This window comes from Hetaerina americana, unplaced genomic scaffold, assembly GCF_022747635.1.
Source record: "Hetaerina americana unplaced genomic scaffold, ioHetAmer1.1.p SCAF_31, whole genome shotgun sequence".
NCBI classification, from domain to species: Eukaryota; Metazoa; Arthropoda; class Insecta; order Odonata; family Calopterygidae; genus Hetaerina; species Hetaerina americana.
The window spans coordinates 2,890,011-2,917,523 of NW_027286886.1; the positions used below are offsets into that span (position 1 = coordinate 2,890,011).

Sequence of the window (27,513 nt, forward strand, 5' to 3'; positions counted from 1 at the left end):
AAATTGCCTAATTTTGACCAAAAACAGCAATGCACCAACATTGTTAAGGAGGTGTTGGACTCTATCCGCGACCAACCAAATTTGCTCCAGAAGGTCATAACTGGTGATGAATCCTGGGTTAATGGTTGCGATGAAGAAACTAAAGCTCAATCATCCAAATGGAAGCTGCAGCACGAGCCAAGACCGCAAAAAGTGCGCCAAGTCTGGTCGAATGTGAAAGTTTTGCTTACAGTTTTCTTTGGTTGCAGGGGCGTGAGTGAAGGGATGAGTTCTTGCCACGGGGTAGAACAGTAAATAAGGAATATTACCTGCAAGTTATGCGCAATTCCCGTGAAGCAATCCACCACAAACGCCCAGATTTGTGGCAGCACAAAAATTGGCTTTTGCACCATGACAACGCCCCTACTCACACATAATTACTTTTGCGCCAATTTTTGGCCAAAAACCACACACAAATGATGCAGCAGCCACCGTATTCCCCAGATCTGGCCCCCACTGACCTTTTCTTGTTCCCGAAACTGAAGAGGCCCATAAAAGGACAACGCTACGCTATGATTGACGAGATAAAGACTGCATCGAAGGAGGAGCTGAACAAGATCACAAAAAATGATTTTTTGAAGTGCTTCAAGGATTGGGAAAAACATTGGCACAAGTGTATAATATTTAATGGGGATTACTTTGAAGGAGAAATAATAGATATCCATGAATAAATAAATAATTTTTGAAAAAACACAAAAGTTGTGATACTTTTTGAACAGACTTCGTATACCTTATATTCATTGACTTGGAGAAGACCTTTGACAACATTGAATGGAACAAGATATACAAGATACTATAGTAAATGCTTGGAATGGACTAAAATGGCAAAAGAGAAAAATATCACCTCTACCAGAATCAGGTTGTCAGAAATCAGAATGTAAGTATTGTAAGTTTAAAAGAAGCAAAAAAGTCAGAAAAGGATGCAACTTCTTGTCAGCACTGTTTAAGGTGCATCTAGGAGAGGCAAGAAATAAAGCACAAGATAGGAGTCCAAGAAAATGGCAAAGAAATTAACACGCTCTGGTGCACAGACACCATATTAGTAGCCAAATCACAAGAGAACCTGAGAGTAACTCTGAATGCTAGGGACCAAGTACTTAGGAAATACATTATAAGCACCAAAATTAAGAAAACTAAAATCTTTGTGAGTAGAATGGAGAAGCTGAAGGCACATAAGAGCATCTGAGGAGGGAAACTAGAGCAAACTTGGCCTACCTGGGCAGCTGAATAACTAGTAATGGAAGACGTTCGACTGACATCAATCACAGAATAGATCAAGCTAGGAAGGCACTCATGAAGAAGAAGTAATTACTGCACTCACAGATCTTAAGGTTTCCAACAAAGCAGAGGTAACCATTCAAAATGATCCTACAGCGCACAGCACTCTATGAAGCATTCGAAAGTTGGACAAGGAAAGAATAGAAGCTTTCAAAAAATGGAGCAGGAGAAAATTAAATTACTGAAGATTACATGTATTCACAAAACAAAAATCAAGGAAGTATATATGAGCAGAAGAGGAAAGAACCATTCGGTGAACTAGATGAACAACCAGATAGATTGGAGGACAAGATTAGTCAGAAACTTAAATGAAGGAAAGATCCTGCAGGGAAAATCAAGAGACAAGTAAATAGGACTAATTAAGAAGGGTGTAAAACCGATAAGGGGTGAGGGAATCGATACTGAATAGAGAAGAATGGAAGGCTGCAGCACACTAATCTTAAGATTGAAATACTGATGATGATGACATTGTGCTTTAATGTACATACGTATATACAACATGGTGAACCTCACACACATGGCAATGCTTGGTGTCACCCAAGAGGGCTAACCTGATACAAGAGCCAACCTAAGATACAATAAAACATCAACATTGGTAGAATGACATTACGCTTTTCAAAGATTTGTTGCGACAAAAAGGTAAGTTTTGTAGAGTGGATCTGATTTAAGAACCAAACATGGGATTAAAATTGATAATCATTTTCTAGGTGGTTTCAATAGCCCATCAGCTACAGGAAGTTTAAATAAATTTAAATATTGTGCCTTGACATGAAGTCATTTGCACCTTACCCAGGCACATCGAGAAAAAGAAGGAACATGAAAACGAAGTGCAATTAATTCCTTTTACAATATATCATGTACATTAATATTCTATGCCCAAATCTATAGTATTAAGTATTACAATAATCGGAATATCTTGGCCTCCTTTAAAACAAAATTACTCTGAAGACAGGTTCAGGTTTATCATCAAAAATATTTTTAGGATCTTCCCTCATATTAAAAGTTGAAGTACTGGCTCATAATTTTTACATATCATCAGAAGGTGGTGAACATTTAGAAGAGATATGCAGAACTCACACCACAGTTTGACTTTCTCCCAGTAGTAGTCATTTAATAACGCTCTTTAGCTTGTTTCTTAGATCTTGTGTCAGTACGGATTGCGATAGTAAATGCCACTTACTCAAGTGCTTCTTCTGCCACCATATCGGCCCTCTCATTTCCAGCTATTCCAGCATGCCCCTGGAACCCACAGGAGTGATACTTTACAATTCTGACCTTCTAGGTCTAAGAGAGTTGGCAATCTCCCGGACTAGAGTAAAAAGTGGGAATGTCTACATTTGGACTGGAATGTACCAAACAAATCCATGCAGATAAGAAAACATCTGTTATTGTATTGGGTTTTGCAAAGGGCGAGTTTCAACATAAAGGACTCAGCTATGAAAATGCTACAAAGTGAATGCAGCTTTATTCAAATAGTGCCACGATAAAAGGAAGATAGAGTCCATGCACTTCCACCTGATGATTTAGAACAATTGGTGGATCCCTCTATTGTTGGGGTACTAGCTCAGCAAATATTAGATATTCACTGCCACTTTGCTGCAGTTGTAGATAATTTTGTGAAACGAGACAATTGAACTTGGCAGACTGGATGGGAGATTTTCCATGGTGGGCACCTGGAGTACTCTTGGCTAATTCTAGTCAACGTAAAATCCAATTTTAACTTCAAATTAGTCAAATAAATTTGAAGCCGTTTAATATGCCCTTAGCATCTACAAATGGGACACGGAAACCAAGGCTTCAAAATTAAAAGCAGAATTAAAACAAAGTTTAAATGTCATAGATGAAATTTTTGGTACAGTTACACACAAGGACATTCTTTTGACTGCCCAAGGTAGCTCAGTGGATTTCAAGTCTAAACTCAGGACTGGGCTGGTCCTGAATGCTGCTGTTGCCAATCGTAATTATATTTAGTGTATTGACATCAGTGGCTCTTGATGTGAGCATCTCCACAATGAATAAGTGAAAAATGTTTAAAAACTGAAATGGAATTTATCTCCAGTGGTATCCTATGTTTAAACATGATGAAACTCTAATTTTGCACACATTCAAATCTATTATTTTGTTATCCCAATGTGCAATGCACATGCAGCTCATTGCACCAACTCCAGCACCTTAAAAAAGGCAGCTGCCATAAGCCAAAATGTTCAGGTCGACTAAAAAGGTCAGAGAGAGCATGGATATGAATTCAAAACTATTATGGTCATTTGAAGACTATATGGAAGATTGTAATTCATAAGCAACTCCATAGAAGCAGGTGAAGTAAAATTACATATTGAAGTGATAGTATATAGAAGTAATATTATATTCAGTAAAAACCCCTTATTTGCCCATCTCTATGGACCCCAGAAAAGTGTAAAATCCAGGAAAACGCAAATAGCGGGAAAAGGAGATGTTTCACTTTTACATGCTTAATTACTGAAGTCAATGCCAATGGTATCATTGTCATGATGAATAACTTCAACTGGAATTTCTTCATCACAGTCAACATAAATTGGCCTTCCTAAAGCAGTTCTACACTGAGGAATCTTAACTTGCTTGGACACCTATAATATGCAAGGCATCCATGATATATAAAGCCTAATATGTTAAGCATCCATTATCAATTTCATTGCCTTTATATTCCTACCACAATCATGCAGAGATATGAATTTCTGTACAATCATTCTTCAACAATGCAACTTAAATGAGTGAATTACAACTCACTAACAATTAGCATGAAAATATTGTGACTACATTTTTCAAGTGTACATTCAGAAGATGGGCTGGACACTGATCATTTAGCAGCAGAATTTTCCTGCTCTGAGACCCCATTTTAGCAACCTGAGCATGAAGCTCATTCTCAAATATTTCTGAGGTCATTCATTTCTAGAATTTTCTATACATCTAGAGGACATTATTTTTATATATTTGACCAAGGATGGACCTCAGACTCTTTGATTTATCAACCAATAGTAACTAAAGCTCTTCATTGTCATCTGCGTTTGTGATTAACAAGACTGCCTTTATTTGCAAAGTGCCCATCCATTATATTGCACCCCTCAGAAGTGTTTTTGCTGGCAGCACATCAAGAAATAACCCTGTCTTGTCTGCATTGAAAACATCTTTAGGGCTATATACTTGAAGAAGTTTATTAAATTCCAACACCTTACACCAAGTTGCAGTCTCGACATCAATATGTCTACTTTCACCACACTCAAGTCTTGTATACAAGATTGTGCCTATTTTTAAACTCAAGCATCAGATGCTGTGAAAACATCAATTCCCAACAATGTGGGAATGTGCAGTACTTTTTATCTTATGATCACACCATTCACAGGGATATTTAAAGACCCCCATCAACTAAATATCACTCTTTTGGTAATTATTCATATTTGGAATTCTTGATATATTTTCTCTTCTTAGATAAATATTCACACTGGTTTGCATGCTTCAGAATTATAGTCAGTATAGAAATGTCCAATTTTTAACGTTTCACCAGATCAATACAGATTCCATCATTAGCGAAAACTGGATCCAAAATTTTTATTTTGACCTCAGTTGAAAAGTTTTTTTTGTGCTTCGCCCTTCTATTATCAAGCAGGATAAAATTTACATTACTAACTAATTGAGGAATTCTTAGTGCATGAGAATCTGAGGTACCTCATCATTTGCATAGTGCAAACAGTTGCCCAATTTCAACATTGTTTGAAGAAAATAAAATTGTTTTGGATTCAGTGTAGTTTTTATGCAATAAAACCTGTTTTAATTAATTTAATTATTCAGGGGTCCTTCACTGTTATATCAGTTGCGCCGAGGCAGCGCAAATGATACCAGTAGTCTGTCACTAGATCTTGCATTTTCCACGTTTCATCATGTTTCGGCCAAAGTTATTTTCATTAATCATATTTTCAACTTATGTGCAATATGAATAGTCTCCTTCAGGCATTCTTATAATGCATTAATTGTAAACTAACTCCCAGTCATACAATGTATTCAATCCATAGCACATCTTTTCCAAGCAGACTGAGATTATGAATTTAAGTACAGCAAACTCTCAATTATCCATGAGCAGATAATCCATTTTGAGGATTATCCGTGCTACTCTCTTCCAACCACCTAGAAATTTTAATAAAATGAAAATCATAAAGATGATTGAATGCTTTGAAACTTAGCTGTACTTTTTTGAAAAATACAAGTTTAAAATACCTCGGCTTCCTTAAACGTTATTGATTTTACAAACTAAGAAGTTCCAAAAATATTAAATGATTTAATTAAATTTTTTGAACTATCTATACTTTCAAATTGCGGTTTCTCTTGCATTCATTAGTCTTGAGTAGTCCATGTTCACCTTTAAGGCAAGCAAATACATAGTTTTACAATGCAACAAATAAGTCATTAACTAACCACACTGGATTATTTTAATCAGTATTAGACAAATATGAGTCCACATAATAGGTCCTTTTAAAAATTTCTCCTTAGCTGGTAATTTATTTTTTCCTGGCTACGTGACTGTTTTCGCTTTCAGAGGAAAATAACGATCTGCTACTCACTAGAATAAATATAAATAATAATAAAATAGTCATCCAATGCTAGAAACTCATCAAAGAATAATCTTAACATGTCTTCATTGATATAATATGTAATACTGTAGCTCATTGTGTCATTTAAGTGTTTATTATTAAATTCTATTAAATTATCATGAAAATGAAAACAAATGCTGTCATAGTGCAATTCATTTGTCAACAGTCAATTTTTTCAACTTCATTTGTACGTTGAATCTTGCTACCTTCAATAAAATTTAGCAAAAATCAATTACCATCAACCATGTCATGTTGTCACATAGAAAACATCACCTGTAATATCCTTAAATACTTCAGCAAGATGAGTAAGTTATGCATATTCTGCAGATGGTAAAAGTTAAGCATGCCAGAGAATAGAGTTGACAGAGCTTTGCATCAACACATAAAATTTACAAAAGAAAACTAGCACAATTCTTCAAAGATTTTTGGATTTATCAAATAAATACCTGATGAATTCACTCAACACATTGAATAGTTCAAATAAATGGTATCATATCATTGATAACGCAACTAATATAACATATACCACTGTTGATTGAAGTTCCATAAGAATAACTAAGCTAATTTTAAAGGAAATTCTACAATGCCATTCTGTTTGCCATATTTGAAGCCATAGGGAATCAAGCATGCTCCAGGATAGTGACAAAAAATATTCTGTGGGATAACACGAATCAATTTCCTGGTTAATCTATATTTTGCTTAAACATCTGGACCCATAAAGTCCAGGTTTAGCATGGTTTTATTTACTTGAAGCTTATCAAAAGTTGATTGCCACTAGAGATAGGAAAACTGAAGAGCACTTTGTGGGTTCACCAATACATTTATCTATTTAGATTCAAATATGCAATAATGGTTTTACTGCAGACAATTAAGGATACTGAATTTGTATCCATTTGAGCACTCTGCGATTTGTTACAATTCAATGCAAGCATAAAACTAAGACTAAAATAAAAACATTGTTGGTCACTTACTTGCACAGTCTTGGGCCACATACACTTGTATTCCTTCAAAATGGTCATTTTCCACAGAAGCAGTCTCAACAGCTTGCCTGGAGAAGAAATAATACAACATTAATGTAAAAAATAGGTTTGCATGAGTCATTCCTTATAATTATTTTATTAAATGAGTCATTCCTTATTATTGTTTAAATAAAGGGACTACAATGGCTAAAAGTGGGTGCTACAGAATCAATTTGCTAGTTTAAAGAAAGATATTAATCACCAAAATACTGAGGACATGTGGAATAACTTCCTTGAGATCACGCGCTCAACAGTCAACAAGTTCATTCCCAGTAAATTTATAAAAGATAACACGGAATAAATCCCAATATCTTTAAAAATGACTTGCTTAATGAGTGAGTTTTTTTATAATGAGTGATAAAGAAAGGGGAAGTCCTGGATTGATTGCACACCTGCTGGTACATTCTGAATATAGCACTCAATCCGCTGTCATCTTAGTGTCACTAGTGATTACACTTCACGTATGGCTAATCTAGCACACAAATTCAACTCATCTACATATGTGATTTGCACTATCCTCATGAACAAGATTAAGGAGATATATGCTTGAAAGGGAATGAAAAAAATATATATGCAACAGGTACATAATCTTAATGACGTTAGAAGGTTGCCTCTAAAATAGAAAAACTAAAAGCAATTGCAATGCAACACAATTAACATGACTATCATTTGTGAGAAGTTGAAATTGATTTTCATCAACCTCATTTAGAAGATGCTAGGATCACCAATGCCCGAAGGAGTATTTAAGGACAGTCATTGATGACTCCAGAAGTTTAAGAAAAAGAACCAGCACCCACAGGAATGTGAGGCACTGCAAACCAGCAAGCTTTGGCACAAAGGCAGCAGAGGACTTCATTGGTAACTTCAAGAAGCTCATAGATTCTGAGGGCTATTGGCCCAACAGGTTTTTCATTGTAAAGGTATTCATCACATTTATTTTTCCAGGATTAATATTAATGCACTCTTTTACAATGTATTTACAGCACTCGATTATTAACATAATATATTTATGTGGCATCAATGTAGTGACCAGGCTCGCCTGGGTAGGAAGGGCAAAAATTTGAAACACCTTGGTGCAAATATTTTTAACATCCCTACAATACTTTTGTTGCATCTGGTCTCTTATCTAGGGATACAGTCAGGGTGAATGATCGGACTGGCTCACAATTGTTAAAGCTGCATCCCTTCCCAGCTTCCCCGAACTGACTGGTCTCACTGCCTCAGAGGTCCTGCCTTTTACACTCATTTGACCAATACAACCACTGGGGGTTCATTAAAGAAGCCCAACCCATGGAGAGTAGTCAGCCAAATTGGCATAGGAGGGAGGGGAGCTACTCCCTTGAGGAGTTTAGTTCTCGTGTTATTACTAATAGGTGAACGTGAAATTTTCTTGCATCAGATAATTGAATAGTTAAACTTTTGCTTTATCAGGGTGTACATAACCACCATGTTCTCTACATGGAAGTCCATCAAAGTATCTTCAGAGATAGTATTTTAGCTATTACATAATTCCAGGCTATTTCATATTCCCCATATACACAATGATCTTTTGTTACTTTATAAGATGGTATTTCAAAAGGGAAGGCGTTCAGGGTCGCATCATAAAGCATGATAAATTAATAATTAAATAAACCTAATTTTGGATCAATAGGAAAAAAATCACTTTCTTGATCTTAGGTGCTGAGTTCTAATCACATTATACTCAACTTCCAAATACACAATCCCAATTGTTGGGTTTAATACACTTTAAAATGTATAGTTATGCCTCAATGATATAGCAAGCATTTCAATAACTAGTCTGCAATTTCATTTCATAAAAACTATAAAAGGCAATCATGCAAGTGCCACACATTCTCAGCCTAAATGTCATGTTGAACTTATTCAGTCACAGCTAGGGCCCAATTCTGTAGGATAAACTGGGGCACTGTGTTCCCAAAATGCAACCTATTTTAAGTATAATATTTGCTGTTAAAATGATAGAGATTCAAAAATATTGAAGGCATGCTAACTTCATTTTTAGCAGGAAAATATTGCTCTTGATTGCTCCCTATGGTATTGGGAGATTGGAGAAGGAAATGTAAATTTCCAAAAAATGTGGAACAGCCAACTTTCATAATGTTCATTCTTTTACAATAAGATAGTCATACAGTATAGTCATCCCTGTTGATTGCTGCCACTTGCTAACCTTCTGCCGAAATTATCTAATCATTATTCTTGCTTGGAATGAGTGTCTCGTACATCTGACTATGATAGTGTGAACAAACTCCTAGCATACACTGCAACTTGTTTCTTTAATTCAAGATGCCACATAGGAGAAAGTGATCCATAAACATTTGCATAGCACTAAAAAATTCTAATTTATGCTAATGATTTCATTACAATGTAGTTTCCAAACTGAATAAGCCATTTAAAATCTCAATGAATGAAATAATTAATGAACATACAATTTAATTATTAAATAGTTCTGCTTCCCTAATTTAATTATATGTTAGCTTGGCTTGAATTGCTGGTAAATCCAGCTTTCAGGCAAGTTTCACGTGGTAGGAGTGATAGATGTCATGTGGAGGGATGAACCCTAACCCTCTGAGTGCCACACAATGATATATTTTCGTTTGCAGAATGGGCCATAAGTTTAACGACGATATATCATCATCATGTGGAGGCATGTTAAAACAATGTTTTTCTCAGTCCATAAATATTGTAAATAATACAACAATGTTCTCTTATTTACTATGTGACACTATAATTTTGATTTTTAACTGAAATGATCAACAGCTTTGGTAATTAAAATAACTTAATGTCCCATTGAATTTTCCGAGCTCCATGTTTGGTTCTTAAAAAACTGCTTCTGATGCAACACTTTAGAAACTAAATTGTTTGGTAGCCTGAATCCAATTGATGCTCTGCTAATATTCTGTACTTAGTATTGATGGCAGAGATATTATTTTCAGCATGTTCCTTTCTTTCAACTGCATTGGAATATTATATTCACTGCGAAGCACATCACATTCTCATTCATTCCGCGAATGATTCATGAACATAACAAAAAGATGCTAGGTTTATAAATGTCTTCTCTGTTGCTGATAATTTGTTGCTGACTGTTCCACTGCGATGAAGTCATTGATTTTTAGCAAGGAAAGGCTGAAGAAAAGATACTAAGTAATTGCTACCACGTTTACTCTCACAGCTTATTTTGGGTCAATCAATGTGTTGAGCCAGAAATTTGATTGTTAACCTCGTTATCATAGTAGCTATGGCAATGGTAATTAAAGATGATGTTGAGCATAAAAGAATAAAATGTGTGCAGTCTCTTGTTATGTACACAATGGAATTTAACCACCTATATAAAGTCCAGAAATTTGTTTGTGCAGCCAGTGTCATATGGTGACAAGTGGATTTTTGGTCAAGTTTTGACCTAGAGTTTTTTTTGAAATTTTGGCCTAACAAATGGCATCAACTTCGAAAAATGAATTTTTACTAAGTGTTGACGATGACCGGTTAGCTGAATACATAAATTTGCTAAGTATTAATGATAAAAACTCTGTGGAAAGTGAAGACAGCACCTATTTCCATCAAGAAACTGGTGAAGAGGAAGAGTTATTAGACTCAGATGAAAGTGGTCTTCAAGGTCATCCCTAGAATGAATCTAAATGCCTACATAATTTACAAATCAAGCAATCCAAAAAAATGTAGAGATTACAGTTTTTGTCCAAATTAATGGACAGTATTGAGTGTGAGTGGGTCGCGGTAGTCCAGTGGGTAGAGCTTTGGACTGCTGACCGGAAGGTCCCGGGTTCGATTCCAGGGCAAGGCACTCTGGGCACCTGCAGCTCCACCCAAGCTATGTGATTTTTCGGGTACCAGGTCTTCCTGGGAAACCATAACCGGCACAGGGAAAGGAACTTGCCCCCCTACCCTGATGTGTGAATATTCACACACTGTATAGGGCTTAGTACTGGGTGATCTCTACCATCACCTACTAAACCGACCTACGGGTTGATTACTGTGTTTTATTGAGTGTGAATGATTATTTAGAAAGAATAATCCTAGTCAGTCAACTCCCAGGACATAATCGCCAGGAATATATGGGATAAAGAAACTGCTAGGGCGGAGGGAAAAAGTTTGTGTAGCATGCAGTTGGAATTACTGTGGCCCTATCCATAGATCTAGAACTGTTTGTGTCAAATGTGAAAACGGTCTACATGGAATTTGCATGTCTCATCATGTTTTGGAGTAATATGATAATTAGTTTTTTCATTTTGGAAGAAATTTTGTAACGTTGTCATTGTTTTCCATAAACATGTACGCATTGTCAACTATTTGTAATGTAATTGTTAATATTTTCTACCTAAAAATAGACTTAAATTCTTGTTATAATTATTCAGATAGCATATGTCATATCATTTGCACATGAATGGTTCTCTTGTTTAGGAAAAGTTTCATCATATATAGCTCCGACCAATTTGATAATTTTCCCTTGAAATTTGTGGAATTAGCATTGTAAAAATGAATTGAATATTTATAAATGCTTTCTTTTTTAAAAGTTGACTTTATTTCTTGATTTTTTGGTCAAAATTAAAAAATAAACAGATTTTGTATTCTTTAGGAAGGAGGTATTTATTTTGGAAGGCTGCCGCTAAATCATGCTAACTTAAATCAGCCATAAATGCAATAATTCATTCATGCCAACATATAGGATTTTTACCCTTGACTCCATCATGACTCAATGGAACCATGGATTTACTCCTCTAATATAACCCTATATAATCAAAAAATTTTATGATGTTATTCCTCACACAAATTTTATATAAACTATCATTTATTTATAATTACAGCAGAATTGTGTGCAGTTCAAAAATTCCTTAAGACTACTCGCGAGATGGGGCTCATAGTATTGTAAAAGGTATGCTTTTAGTACGCTTCATTTCTCCATAGACTGCTGTTGAAGTTTCAGCAATATCCATCAAGGGATTTTATTTTCATACTTGATAAGAGCCAAACTTGCTAACTCTACCAAAAAAGGGCAAATAATAAATGGAGAGTTATAATAGTCGTTATTGAACCTGTTGAGGGAGGATATCAAGAAAAAAATTACCTCAACTGGCAAAGAAAAAAAATCTCTCTTCCACCAAGACAATGTACAGATGCACACCTGTGCAGTGTCAAAGGTGAAAATCATGGAATTAAAGCTCGAATTATTACAACATCCACCATATTCACCAAATTGGGCCCCCATTAACTTTGTTATTTCCAAATTTGAAAAAATAGTTTAGCGGAAAAATACTCATGTCAAATGAGGTCATCATCGCCAACATAAATGCCTATTTTGAGTAAGTTTGACCTTAAGATATCCTCCTCTTCAGGCAGCCTAAAAAGGTGCAGAAATACTGTGAAAAGTGCATCGAGCTAGAAGGAGCTTATGCAGAAAAATAAAAAAAAATCTACAAAAAATATATTTTTTGCATTACTTCCAAAGGACTTATCAAAGGACCCACATATCTTATATGTATCAGAAACTTTCTCCTAATGAAACAAGGTGAGTTCAACAGGAATTCTTGTTTACTGATTCAAAACCTGTGATTACAGGGCTATTTGCTGGGTACTATGGAAAAACTTATTCATGCCAAAATCACAATATTTATAACAACATTCTTCTGCTCCAATGTCTGAGATGGACAAGTAGTGACTCTGTAATGAGGTATCTGGTATGCAAAAAAATGAAAAAAATATACTGTCAACTAACCTTAGTAAGTGTGCCACTGATGCCGGGCCATACCAATCTCCTGGGCGTTTCCCCGACTCTTCACCCAGACTAACCAAGGCATGAAGAGAGAGGGGACTGTTCCTGGATGCGCTATCCCCAAACCACTTAATTATTCGACGATGTACAGAGTCTTCCATAAACAACCGATGCTGACTGCTGGCGCTGACCTCAGCTCTCCACCTCCAATCTATTATTGTACAAAATTTTCATGTTACATATTAAAACCTTGGACAAATGGAAAATGTCACTAAAATTCAATGAAATATTTTTCTACTGTGGAAAATTACACACAAATTTGAAAAAATTTCCAAATTAAGAAATATAATAATTCTGACTGCAATGTCCCAGTATAAATCCACGTTCAAATTAAATCATGCTTCATGAGCAAATAACTTTCTGGCACAATTCAAACCTTACCATCACCTATTACTTGCCCAGTTAGCCCCAAAAAGAGCCTTCAAGGTTTGTGAAGGCTGCATGCTTCTGGGTTTTAATGTTTGTGCTGCTATCTACTGACAACAGTTTCACCAACATTACAGTTGGTACCTTCAGAATGAAGGGACAATATGATTTTGGCCATCCTGAAAGAGGTGACTTGATGGCATTAGTGTAATCTGATGTTGGACTTTGGAACATTGTAACAGAACATGCTTGGTTGGAGCCTGGGCATAAGATAAACTTAGATGAAGCTAACGTAATCTCAAAAGAGTCATGTAACTAACTACCTTTGGCTTAACTGAGAGGCCATGGAATTACAACACATCCCAAAATTTCAAAATGAAATATGGTTACGACCTCCACAGCACACGGAAACAGATGTTCCAAAATCCAACCAATCAGAGAGCACTAATGCCACCCAGCCACCTATATAACCATAGCCAATATCATATCAGCACATCAAACTGAGGACAGCAGCTGCAGCATTCGCAAAACTTTTGTCAGCTGATAACAACGCATGATAAAACAGAAGCCTACAGCCTTCACAAACTTCTCATCACAAAAACCTTCATCGGCTTAAGAGTTGATGAAAGAAGGCACTTTGCTTTTCCACAAAATTATTTTATTACGACCTGGGTTTTGTTATAGCATAATATCTTCAGGTTGAAGATGTTATGCTGTAACGAAACCTAGGTCGTAAGAAAAAGGTGTCTTCTTTCATCATGGAAGATTTCCACCAACTTACACCTGAAACTGTGTTATGGCCTAAGAGTTATCATGCTTATAGTATGCGAGTCATTTAACAAATCCTTAAAATATCCATGGTGCTCCCACTATCAGAAAAGGTTTCCTTTCCTGAAGCCTCACCTAAAAATCAGATTGCTATTAAAGTTTCAGCTATATCCATCACATGATTTCATTTTCATAATTGATTGAAGCAACAAAATTTTACTTATATAGAAAAAGGGAAAAATTGAGTTTCGTGAGGTGATTTAACACTTCAATTTAAAAGGCTTAAAACAGAAAGATATCAAAGCTGAGTTGGATTAGGTTCATGGCACATCTGCTCCTGTGTTTGCAACTGTTTACAATGGGGTAAGAGAGTTAAAATAGGGCCATACATCCACAAATGACAACTAAAATTTGTGACGTCCATTGCAAGTGACTTCCTCTGATACGATGGACAAAATCCACAATTTGATTTTGAGTGCTAGACAAATTAAATTTTACAAAATAGTTGAGACCAAAGGCATATCAAAATGTAAAGGCTTTCAATGTAGCAAAGACGATTTATTGTGAAAAAAATCTAAGATGGGTGCCACATTCGCTCTCAGTGCCAAATAAATACAAACGTGTGGTTGATTTGATAGCTGGTATGGTGCTTTCTTGTTGCAATCCTGATGATTTCTCTGCATTGATACATAACTGCAAATGTAACATGGACATATTACTACATACTCTAAATACTTTCTAGCTCCCTAAATCCAAAATCCGTAAAGTCTGTTCCTCCCTATACCGAACTTGCCCAGAAGTCTCCATTCTATTACTTTCTTCATCAACCCATTGCTTCTCAGGATCTCCTGCATCAAATTGTCTTCAAATTTCTTTTGTTTGCCTTTCCACCATTTTTATTTTTCTTTTCTTCCCCACACCCACATCTCAAAATCTAAGCTTGTCCACTTTTTTCAATGACCAATTTTCTGAATCATACACAAAATTACACCCCACACTAAGATTTTACCAGAGTAAAACCTTGAAATACTAAAAATATAAGTTGACAACTTTACTGCTACTATGTGTAGATTTTTATACCCAAACCAATTGAAGATGACTTAATTAAAGAAGAAATCTTGATAGAAGATAAACAGGGCTCCGAAATACTGAGAAGCAATGGGAAACATTGGAAAGAGATGATCAGGAGAGATCAACCAGGGAATGAAACCGCTCAAAGTAGACTTGATTTAAGAAGAAACCTTGAAAGAAGATGAGGGCCCAGAAATACTGACGAGAAAATTCGACAGAACTATCCCAAGTCCTGAACAACAACAAGGTAACAGGAGTTGACAAAGAGAAATAACCAAAGCACTTGGAATCTAAGTGAAGAATATCCTCTTCAGAATGATCAAAGAAAGCTAACATACCATAAAACTGCCATTACATTTCCACAGAGTGATTACTGCAATACTGGAGAAATCAAGAACAGATTAATGTGAAGAATACAGAGCAATGATTCTAATGCCTAACGCATTGAAAATATTTACTTGGACAATCAGCCAAAGAAGAAGTAAAGATAGAAGAAAATCTCATGGAAAACAAAGTCAGATTCAGGAAAAACCAAGGAGCAAGGGAGGCAATACTCAAGCCTGGGGGTACTAACCGACAAATTTATTACACATAAACAAGCCATTATACATAATTTAAGTGCTTGGAATTGACCGAAATGGCAGAAGAGAAAGCCATCACCTCTACAAGATTCAGGTTAGAACCAATAAACGAAGAAGTTGGACAGGGATGCTATCGCTAACCTGCAGTATTTAAGGTATATCTAAAAGAGGTAATAATTAAAACACAAGAAATGGGCATAAAAGGAGTTAAGAGGAATGGAAATAATATAATCATCCTCTATTGCACAGATAAGACCAGAGGACATAAAAGCAACCTCGAATGCTATGGACCAACTACTAGGATAATATAATGCAAACACCAACAGGGAGGAAACTAAAATCCTTGAGTGGAACAGAGAAGCTCAAGGCACATATCCTAATAGGCGCGGTGAAACTAGAGCAAACTTTCTAAAGGTGTACACACTTCAGCTAGCTCCTTCCACTGCTAGGCGTTGACAATGATAACATGCAAGCCATGAAACATTAGATGCGTTTAGTCATTAAGTTTTTAGGCCCTCTGCAAGCCTACTAGGAGGGTACACTTAGGTGATGGCATTAAATCTATACTAAGCTATGGATAGAATTAAATATCAAGGATAACTCTGTTGAAGAATAACAAACTCTATTAGAAACACTAGTATTAAAAATATACATTCTTTCTGTATCCCATGGAATTTGACTACTAAAAAAACAGGAAATGCAGCACGCACGGCTTACACAAGCACCTCAAGAGCATTATCTCGTGCCCATACATAATATTTCACAGAATCAATATATAATTATTGTTTTACCTCGTCCTAAAAAATGGCAAATGAGAGCTTGGGCGAGGAGCATTTGCCCGCTTCTCAGCATGCAACCCCAACCACAATCTGATGTGAAAGACGATCCATTTAGATGAGGAAACTCTCGACGATAAGTGAGCCATATGCGACTAATGAAGTCCAGTTTAAATTCTTCAATTCCTCCTGCATCTCCCGTATCAATGTCACCCTCGAGTCTCTTGTGATAACATCTACCGAGCAACCACACAGCAGAATCCTTCGAAAAATTGGTTTTCATCTTGACCAACCACCCTAATAAATTTCAAAATGTCAAGTCAGTATCTGCACATTCAAAAGAGTTCATAGGGTCTAACGAAACGTACCGCTCACCATATTTCATATTATTCCACATTGACATCAACCTTGTTTTAATTTTCCCTTCGGCCTCCGAAGCATCGCAGTCTTCATCTGAATTGGTGTTATAAGATCTGGGATTCCGAGATTCTCTCTGAATGGTGTTATTTATACCAGGCAGTATTGTTTCCATCATGAAATGCCACTCTTGGAACGCTAGCGAAAATTTATAGCACTTCGGTGAATTACGAGGGAATAAACTAAACAAAATTAGTTGAAACTAATAGCCACCCCAAAATTAACCAGGATGATAACTTGTGTAACACCGCACTGCTAGGGTAATTAGCCATTAAATGGGATATCATCAAAGATTTTACATTTTGAAAGGCATAGCTCAAATACATTTAAACGACTGCTTCTATACACCGTTTTCAATGTCGCAAGTTAACGTAAGCAGCATTCATCATGAAGTAACTTTTTTATCCCTGATACAATCAAGAATAATCTAGACCTTCAGATGAACATGACACAATGCGATAGAAATTGCAATAAAACCTCATCATTAACTAAATGACAACGAAGTTAATCCCTCATGATTAACAGTACTGTAACACCAGAGCAATGGTTACGATGACTGCGATCTATGCAATCGAGATGACATAAAGTCGACGAGATCGAAAGTTGCCTGACTTCAGTAAGATTCAACCATGGAAAAACACTAGGAAACAAATATACATTCCAGTTTTGACCTTTGCCTTTTTTGGGATATACGCTCAAAGAGAGCGCTGTTAAACAATTAAACTGCGGCGTAGTTACTACAGCAGTTGATAGGTGACACTAGTCGCATAACTACCATTTGGTTGAACTACCGTCTTCCAGAAATCGTACACATTTAATGTTATTCATTATTACAACCAAAGCCCTGAAATTAAGAAATCACTTAGATAAAATTCAGAGGATATAAAAACATTTGGCATTGGCCGTGAAATATTTGTCGATTTAAATAACAAGAACTATATCAATTTATTAACCACATAAATTAATAACCGACTACACCTTTCAACGCATATTTTTACGAAATAATTTTACGAAAGAAATGCCATTTTTTTGGCACGTAGCACTAAAATCTTGCAGGGATATCGCCCAATTTTCTAGGTAATGTTTCTATTATTAAGTAATAACATTATATGATATTGTGGCATTTAAAAAATTATATTGGCCCATATTACCCAGTATGCACAGTTTTTATAATGAAGTATGTTGTAAATAATGCATGTTCATATATACTGCATCTAATAAAGTTATCTTAATTAGACAGTCAAAGTCAATAAATACTGTTAAAGCAGGAGTGCAAAAGGAAAAGTAATTTATGTATGAAAGTGTAATGGGAATAATATTAAAACGAGGAAAAATATAATAGAAGAACAAATAAATAATTTAAGTGAAAATTATGTAATTATCATTCGAAATTTAGCCACTGCTGTGACATGATATTTTTAATAAAACTCCAAATGACTTTCCAATTTCTAAAAGATAAGTGGAGAATTGCAACTTGTTAGAAAGTAAATATGTGTAGACTATTTGAAAAATAAAAAGGAATTAATTTTCAAGGTAATAAATGACAGGCTATGTAAATCAATTAATTAATTCATATCTCTACAAAATGCCCAATGGATGCCTCACGATGATGACTGAAAGGAATAAATTGACAAAAACGAGTTGATGACAGTAAAACTGAATTCACTCCTAGCTGCAGTGGTGCCTTGTGAATAAGGTTGTTCAAAATGGTAGGTTTGGCTTTTTTTCAAATTCAAAAAGAAAATATAAAAAAAAGTATGAAATAAATTAGGATCTGTTGTAAGGACTCCTTTTTATGTCATTACCAGGCTCTTCTGTACTGAACTTCTGTTCCTGAAAAAGAGAGGACATGTCAGTCAAAACATTACAACCTTCATCCATAGTATGTACTCGGGTTTAGTTTCAAACCAATTTGATATTAAGGTAGCACCATTGTCAATGATGACCAGAACTGCAGTGAATTAGGATTTTGATTAACCCCAGAGTGTTGTCTAATAATATTTAAAACTTTTCCACAAGATCTTGATTAAGGTTTCTGGTAGTAGGGTTCCAGAACTGCTTAGTTTTTAATTCAACCCCAACATCATTACCACTCCAACAATAGCCAACCACTCATCCTGCAAATGAGGATAGATTTTTTACCTTTTTCTTTCTCATTAACTCTCTTAACTAGATTTTGGCAAGGATTGATTTCCAGTGATCCCATTGATTGATCATCCATATGAGGACTCCCATTTCTGGCTGCCAACTTCATTGTTCTCTTGAACCGGTTGCCCATTGTCCCATTTAATATCATCTTTCTTGCAAAGGGTAAGTCTCAGAGAATTTCTCAGGACAAGTCCATTACCATAGTCTCTAAACAAGGACCTGCAATAACCTACACCAGCTATTTGTCAGAACACACAATACTGCTCATGGGCCCAAAGCAATGGGCATAAGGTTATTCAATAAACTTCCCCATGAAATCAGATATAAAACGAAAGTACCAATTTTCAAGAAAAAGCTATTCAACCAGTTAAAAAGTAATAGGTTATATTCTGTAATTGAATCCCTGGAATTGTTACTACACCTCAATTCCAGCTTAAATATAATCAGTAAACATCTCCGGATAATTAAATACATTATTATTATTCAATCCATCAAAAGTAAAATCCAATTCAACTAGATATTGCACAGTGGCCAGCAATCCACACCCAAAACATCTACTACAACAAAATAAAGATATATGAGATAATTAAAAAAAGGAAAAATCTTCCTATCTGCCATCATACAACAAATTAACTCCAAGCAGAAAGTAATGGGTGTATTCTTTGACTTGTCCAGAGCATTTGATATGGTTGAGCATGATAAACTCTTGTTCAAATGTGACCAAATGGGTATTAGAGGCAAAGCACAGCAATGGTTAGGAACATACCTCAAAAATCGGCAACAAAGGGTAGTGGTCCAGAAGAATGGGAATACCTTCCTCTCTTCACCATTAGGTGTTGAAAAAGGTGTTCCTCAAGGGTCAGTGTTGGGTCCAACTTTATTTCTCATTTATATAAATGACCTACCCAAAAAATTACGTGTAAATCCTCCTGGTAACTGTCTTATTTGCAGATGATGTGAGCTTTGTGCTGTATCAGAAATCCTTTGAAGATTTGATGACTCTAGGTAAAACCATTATTCAAGACATGGGCATGTGGTGCCATGGGAATAACCTTATTCTCAATGAAAAAAAACTCAGGCCATGATTTTCTCTGCAAAAACCTGTCATTGTGATAAAAGTACTTCTCAGCCTATGTCAAATAACTGTAAAATTATTAACGACTATAAATTTTTGGGAATATATTTTGATAAATACCTGAAATGGGACCTGCACATCACAAATCTAAGTAAAAAATTAAATTCTGTGTACTATCTTCTTTCAATTCTGAAACATACTGTTAGTATGGATGTTTTAAAAACACTCTACTATGGTCTTCTTTATTCTCTTGTATCATACGGTATCATAATCTGGGGAAGTGGGTCATCAACTAAGTTAAATAAAATATTTATTATTCAAAAGAAATTACTTAGGTCCATATGCAATAAACCCTATAGAACCCACTGCAGGCCTCTCTTTCAAAGCCTTGGCATCTTAACAGTCCCTAGTGTTTTTATTTATAATTCGATAATTTTTATAAAAAAGAACATGCATCTATTCCCATCAAATAATGGCACACACGCCTATGGGACTAGGACAAGAAATCATCTGTGTGTAGTGACTGCTAGCATGACAATGATGTCCAAGGGACCTCATTCTCTGTGCATCAAAATATTCAACAGGCTTCCCATTAGTTAAAAAAATGAGAAATCACTCTCAATTTTTAAAAATAAGTTATTTATGTACTTAAATGAAAAATGTTTTTACAGTGTGAACGACTACTTCAATTCTGGGTAATTCTGAATTTTATATTGTGTAAATTCTTAACTATGTGTGTAGGTGTAATTTTATTTTATTTTTCTTTTCTCTGGCTAGTAATCGAGTTACTGTACTACTTGACGTACCCTATACGATTACATAATTGTATGATATTCTGTACCATACTATGTACTTCTCAATTGGGGAAATAAAATTATTATTATTATTATCACTTCCAATTAATTCACATTATCCTTCTTGGGAAGATGCTACACCCCAATCTCTTTTTTGAGGAGGGGGGGGATATTTGTTGACTTTCCTTAGTTTGGAGACCCTTTAAATGATGGCTGGAAATAATGTCCAATTAGGGGCTGGCCCATGGCAAGGGCCTGATCAGAAGGTTAGGAAGCATAGAGACACAAGGGGCATCCAAACTCATAAGTGAGGTGCCTATATCCTCACATTTAGGGAGAATGCTATCTTGAAGGATGTACCAACATTTTAGATAGCAAAAGTAGTAGTCATAACTTACTTCTTTACGTTCCCCAACAACTGAGGTCATTTCAAGATGTTGGGTGTGAAGTAAGACACTAATATAGCACAGTTGGTTTTAGGATACACAAGTCCATTTTTATAATGTCTGGTTCGACTAAACTTTAACCATGACCTCATGTTAAAGTAAAAAATCAAGTTTCCAATAACTGATTAAGCCCAAACCATCAGTTAAAGCACTCATCAAGTTAAAAATGAAATTACAACAGCAAACAAGTTAATGAGACAACATTCACGGTACATGTTGGTATTTTGACAATAATGGCAGAATTTCTGTTCCAGCTGGTTGTGGAATTTGAAGGATGTGGAGGTAGACAATATCATCAGCAGACAAAGAATTCCACAGAAATTTTCATTCCTATCCATATCATTTTCAAATTTGAGGCAACAAAGGATTTTCCATGAAGCTTATTTCAAAGAAAACCACTGTTAACTCATTTTTATAAATGGTTTTAGATATCAGTGAATTCCAATGTAACAGGTTTTTACATTATTTTAGATTGTTAGTCAGTGTATTTATTTATTATATCCCATAAAAAGTTACTTTTGAAACATATTTACCCATGTCTAGGAATGTAGCTATGGCGCCAACTAATCAGTTATTGGTTACTTTAAGTTTTTATGCTACCTAGTCAATTTTAGTAAGCATTAGAGACTTTGTTGGAGTGCACAAATAGCAGTGTTTAGTTGCAAAGATGTTTACCTGGGCTGTTCATTCCCTGAGTGATCGTTATATTAAGGTCAGGAAAAGAATTAAATTAGGAATTAATTTAGGAACTCTATGGTAAAATTTTATGCTATTTCATATTTTCCTATGGTCAAGCGTTGCCTTGACTGTACTCATGGAAAGATAGACTCTCCAGTTATGTACTACTATATTTATGGGACAGTGATTTTGATGATTTTAACTAGTTTGCTTCTTGGCATGTACAGTTGCATGAACTACCGACTTATTATAATGAAAAGTTGCAAAGCATTCTAATAGCTGGAATCAGTCATTTCACTGTTTCTCTTTAGTTTAGCAGAAAGTAATAAGTTAATTTGTTGCTTCTTATTTTAATTAACCAATTTGGAAGAGACAAACCATTCTAATGATGATTTTATAAGCATTGGGGGCTGTATTTGGCATTAATCATTATGCTGACTTGAAAGGCCCTGTCAAACAACCACTAGGTAGCTTGAATAGAATATTATCCATTATTAACATTTCACTGAAGTCATGTGAAAACATTGTTGCTCCAACGCTGTAATTTGTGAGGCTATGGAGATCATTGCGAATTCAGCTAGGATGTTTTGTGTGTCAGCATATAAGTACCTACTTAACTTGTTCTTTTCTGCTGTTTATAATCATTATTTATTAAGGCAACACTATTTTTAGTATTTGGTGAGTGTTTATAATGAGTGCAGTCATCCCAGCTGAAAGTTGTCAGAAACTCAGAGGTTTCACCAGATTTTGTTGCAAACATTGTGCCCACATAGATATCAGGAAAGTAAGTTCTCTTTGGAGTTGAAAGCATGTAATTTATTTTACAAATTATTATACCAGATATGGAGAATATTACTAGTAGAAGTAAAAGCTGAACCAATGAACATGGTCAATGTTCAGGTATACCACTGAGCAATCATAGAGAGGAAGATTTTGACTGGGTATACAATCAGTTAGAGGACATTATCATGGGTATTACTGGATAGAAATATTTTATAGTGATGTGGGATTAGAATATGGTGGCAGGTGAAGGAAGAAATGGTGGGGAGGGGAAATTAAGAGTTAGGAACCAGAAATAACTGCATTGAGAAAGAAATAGAGCTCTGCAGAAGAGAAGGGTTAATCATAACAAACACTTATTTAGACACTACAAAAAGCAATACACTTGGAAATTCATGGGATTTTCGGTAGATATCAGTGAGACTTGATTTTGGTTAAGCATACATTTAGAAACAGTGTAATTAATTCACGCAGTTTCCTGAGAACTGATACAGACTCAGACTATAATTTAGTAATTGTTTGTAATATAATGAGTGTTCAGGAAGTTCTCTCGGGTTTCCCGAAGTGAAACTTCACCCTGAAGACGATGGCAGAGTTAGCCGTCGAAACGTCGGTGCACACCACGCTGACCCGGTGGGAAACCCGAGAGAACTTCCTGAATACAATACGCCGGGAAAAACTGAGATCCTTCATATAATGAGTGGTTTGAAGTAGTGCCCAATTTAAAAAGATAAAATAGGGAAGATGGTTTAGGAAATGGAATTTTGATGCAGCAATTGGATCAACAATGAAAGAGTATCAGCGGGCGGTAGAGAAAATCATGAGAGACAAAAAGGGAGCCGGGTACTAAAGAGGAAAAATAGGAAAGTAAAATAAAAGGACACCAAAAACCATAAAAAAGTAGGAAAAGGACAAGAAAACTGTAGATTATGGATGACATGATTCAAACAAAATAGAATTTAAAAAATAGATGATTGAAGGAAATGGGATAACTTTAAAAACAGAGTTAGGTAAAAAAGAATTAAATATTAAACTTAGTCAGGAAAGAAAGAGGGCAGAAGGTTTGTGATGGAAGATGTAGTGTAAGGATATGGAAAGGTTACAAAGGAAGAGATAATATTGTAGATGGTGAAGGCACTGTTGAGTATTAAGAAGGGAAAATCCATGCAAACAATCATAGATAAATGAGGATAAATAAATATTGAACCAGAGTGGAATCAAGGGTGATGGAATGAATATATAGAAATATAAGGTTAACACATTGAACTATTCCAAAAAATGGAAAGGCAGCCGCATGCCAGGACTAAAGAATAGTAAGTTTGACGCTGAATGCAGCTGAGGGCATATAGTTGAGGCCAATACTTTGAGAAAATCCATTTGTAAAGCATTTTTGATTCTTCATTTGAACTTCGCAGCTAAAGTGGTTTTCAAGATCATTAATAATAGGATGGAGAGAAGGGAAAATGTTTACTTAGGGAATGATGATTTTGTGATCAGGAAGGGCAGAGGCACCCATGATGCCATAGCAGTAATAATGTCACTAATAGAGAGGAATATAGAACACATCTGGATGTACTTGTCTAACTATAATGAAACATGGATATATGCACTACTACATGGCAGAGACAAAAGAACAGTTGAAACAGGGAGTTTTGACAGGTGACCTGGCTCTGAAGAAGGCAAATATGGTGAAATTGGCCAACGGATGTTGATGGCCATGGTTTTTTGGAATGCACGTGGAATCATCCATATTAATGACTTGCAAAAGGGACGAACAATAAATGGAGATTATTAGGTGCCATTACTGCACCAGTTAAGTAAAGAAATCAAGAAAAAATCCTCATTGGCAAAGAAAAAAACTCTCTTCCATTGAGACAATACACGGATGCAAACCTGCAGTTTCTAACCAACCACTATCACCAAAATTTGTTAAAAAGACAATCATTATCTATGTCTGAATGGTGGAAAAAAATACTTAATAGAAATTAATTTTCCAAAAAAGTGTAATTATCAACTTTTGTAATAAAGAAAACCATACCTGTTGAAGGAAAAAATAATCAATAAAAAGTATTTTTACCAGCAAATCATCTTGTGACAAAGACAATGAAGTCATACCCATACACCCTCAGGCCGTAAGATGCAGCCTGATTTCAGAGCATATTTTGGAATAAAAAAAGTCTCTCTTAGGTCATGAAAGTGTTACTGTGTTAATGCGACCAACTGCATATCTCAAATTTTTTATCCATACTTTCACGACCTCGGCATGTTTGCTATCACTCAGAAGAGAAATGTGGCTTTGTAAAATTATATTTATTTCATATTTTTCATTGGTCGTATTTTATTGTTTTAAAAATACCGAAATTTAGACATTTTCGTACACTTGCTCTGAACATGTAGTAGTAGTAGTATTTAGGGGAGGTGACCGACAGCTGAGGTCATTTGCGCCATAGGGGATAGACAGGAAAGAATGAAGGGTGGAGAGAAACCCGGTGTCGGCATTAGCCTACTCTTCACGAAAGGCGCCAAGGGGTCCGCAGCTTAACGTCCCATCGCACGGACGGCGTACTCACTCAAAGTGCCTTCCACAAAGCACCTCAAGTAGGGATCGAGATACCTCTGAGAAATATTCAACACCGCTGGGATTTGAACCCGGGCCCCCTGGGTGGGAAGCCAGTACGTTAGCCCCTGCACCATCTCGATCCCCTGCTCTGAACATTTGCTCCCAAAAATGGATTCCTGAGAAATGCATATGAGGGCAAGGTGAAACGTTGTAGGCCTGACAAAGAAAGACTGTGATTTTCAGTTAAAAAATGACTTTATTTTTCTACATTATCTCCCTTTACTTCAACATACTTGGTCCAGTGTTTTTCCAACGTCAGTATTCCTTCCTGGAAGTGAGTCTGGAAGGCTGTGAAAATATCCATATCTTAACTTCTGACAACTCAACATTGGATGCGAAACAACATTTCTTCAAATGCGGGAAGAGATGGAAGTCTGAGGGTGCGAAGTCAGGAGAATAGGGGGAATGGCCGAGCAAATCGCACCCTGAATCCCATAGTTTTCCCATCGGCAACACATCTTTGTGAGCTGGTGCGTTGTTCTGGTGAAAGATGATTTTTTTCTTCTTCAAGCCCGGCTTCCTCGCAAATTTTGGCATCCAACTGGTCAAGAAGGTTTGAGTAATATCCGCCTGTAATTGCTCTGCCCTTTTCAAGGCAATCAATTAACAGGATTCCTTTCGCATCCCAAAACACACTAGCCATGACCTTTCCGGCAAATTCGATCGACTTCACTTTCTTTAGCGCTGAACCACCGGCGCTTCCACCCACTTCTTCAGCTGCTGTTTTGTTTCAGGTGTGTAGTGGTGGACTCGTGTCACATCCACGGCGACAAATTGCCGCACAAAATCGATTGGTTCCCTCTTGAATTGGTCCAAACATTGCTGTGAAAATCATTTACACTTTTGCTTTTGATCGGCATTCAGCAAATATAGCACCCACCTTGCACAGAGCTTCCGCATCCCTTATTCTTTGTGCAACATATTTCACACCTATTCCTCAGATATCCCCTCAGCCTTACGTATCTCACTCACCTTCATTTGCCTATAGTCCAACACAATATGGTGCATCTTTTTTACGGTTTCCGGTGTAGTTGCTGTTTCGGCCGTGAGGGATGTGCGACCACGTTTAAATTCAGCTGCCTACTTCTCAACAGTTGAAATTGACGGAGCTGAGTCCCCATACTCTTCAGTCAACATCGATTGAATTTCCTTAGGGGTTCATCCACGCAAAACGAAGAATTTTATGACCGCGTGAAAGTCTAGTTTTCCCATTTTAACGAAAAACACGTACGGCAACAATTAGTGTAAACAAAATACTAGAGAGAACAAGTTGAGACTTGCCTTAAGAACTAATATCACATGCACCCTGGAAGGAATTATACATTTTCGCTGATTGGAAGGCCATCTCTGTATCAGGCCGAGAAATTTCCACTTCACCCTCATATATGCACCTTTTTACCAAGGAGTATGTGGGGCTTTTAGAAGACCACACTAGCTCATTAAATCTTTTAATGGCTTGTTTATCTTTCACAAACCTCCTCTTGAACCTCAATATGCATCAAACGAAGAGGGGTCAAGTCCCCATCAACTCTCGATACTAAAAAGTTTTATCTCAAGCCTTCCTTTGGTTTCCATCTCCATTAAAACTTCCCCATTGTAAATAGTAAGGTTATTTAGGCCTGCAGTTTATTTTTGTACAATATATCATTTTTGTACATTATAAAGTTGATTACGTGGTTGGACCCTCCCATAGACTAAAACCTTGATGTGATGGAAAGTCTTGTGACTCCTGATGTCCCCTAAAGCTGTGCTGGTGATAGCTATGATAATTGCTACTGGTAGGGTCACCCATGCCAGATAGGTCAAAAGTAAGGAGACATCAAAATTTAGTGGTCATGAAGTGTAGTGTCAGTATAAAGAAGATAAAGCAGGGAAGGTGTGTTAGGAAATGGAATGTAGAAGCATTAACTGGATTGACAAGAAAGGGAGTACCAGCAGGGTGAAAATAAAATCATGAATGAGTGCTTCGAGGATTAGAAAAAACGTTGGCACAAGTGTAGAATATCTAATGGCGATTACGTTGAAGAGGACAAAATAGATATTCATGAATAAATAATTTTCGAAGAAAAACACAAAAGCCCCGATACTTTTTGAACAGACGTCATATCATGAATAAGATGATTGGATAGATAGTTGAGAGAAGGAAATGGAAGTACATAACCATAGAGTTAAGCAGAAGGAAATACAAAGAGTTAAATAATAAATTGAGATGGGCAACAAATAAAGCAAAAGCAGCAT

The 27,513-nt window shown here is 36.1% G+C and overlaps 1 protein-coding gene across 2 annotated transcripts in view; it reads right to left on the minus strand.

The window, feature by feature from the left end:
• Atg4b (Autophagy-related 4b) overlaps positions 1–17,346 on the minus strand; it is a 32,013-nt gene extending 14,667 nt beyond the window's left edge. The window contains exons 1-4 of one of the 2 annotated variants that reach the window (XM_071588999.1): positions 16,693–17,346; positions 16,333–16,614; positions 12,699–12,906; positions 6,908–6,984 (exon numbers count right to left, since the gene is read on the minus strand). In XM_071588999.1, the coding sequence (XP_071445100.1) occupies positions 6,908–6,984; positions 12,699–12,906; positions 16,333–16,614; positions 16,693–16,852 (727 nt within the window). In that variant the 5' untranslated portion in view covers positions 16,853–17,346. Of the gene's footprint in view, positions 1–6,907; positions 6,985–12,698; positions 12,907–16,332; positions 16,615–16,685 lie in introns of both variants that reach the window. The other variant, XM_071589000.1, reaches the window with a different exon arrangement.
• Positions 17,347–27,513: the final 10,167 nt, after the last annotated feature.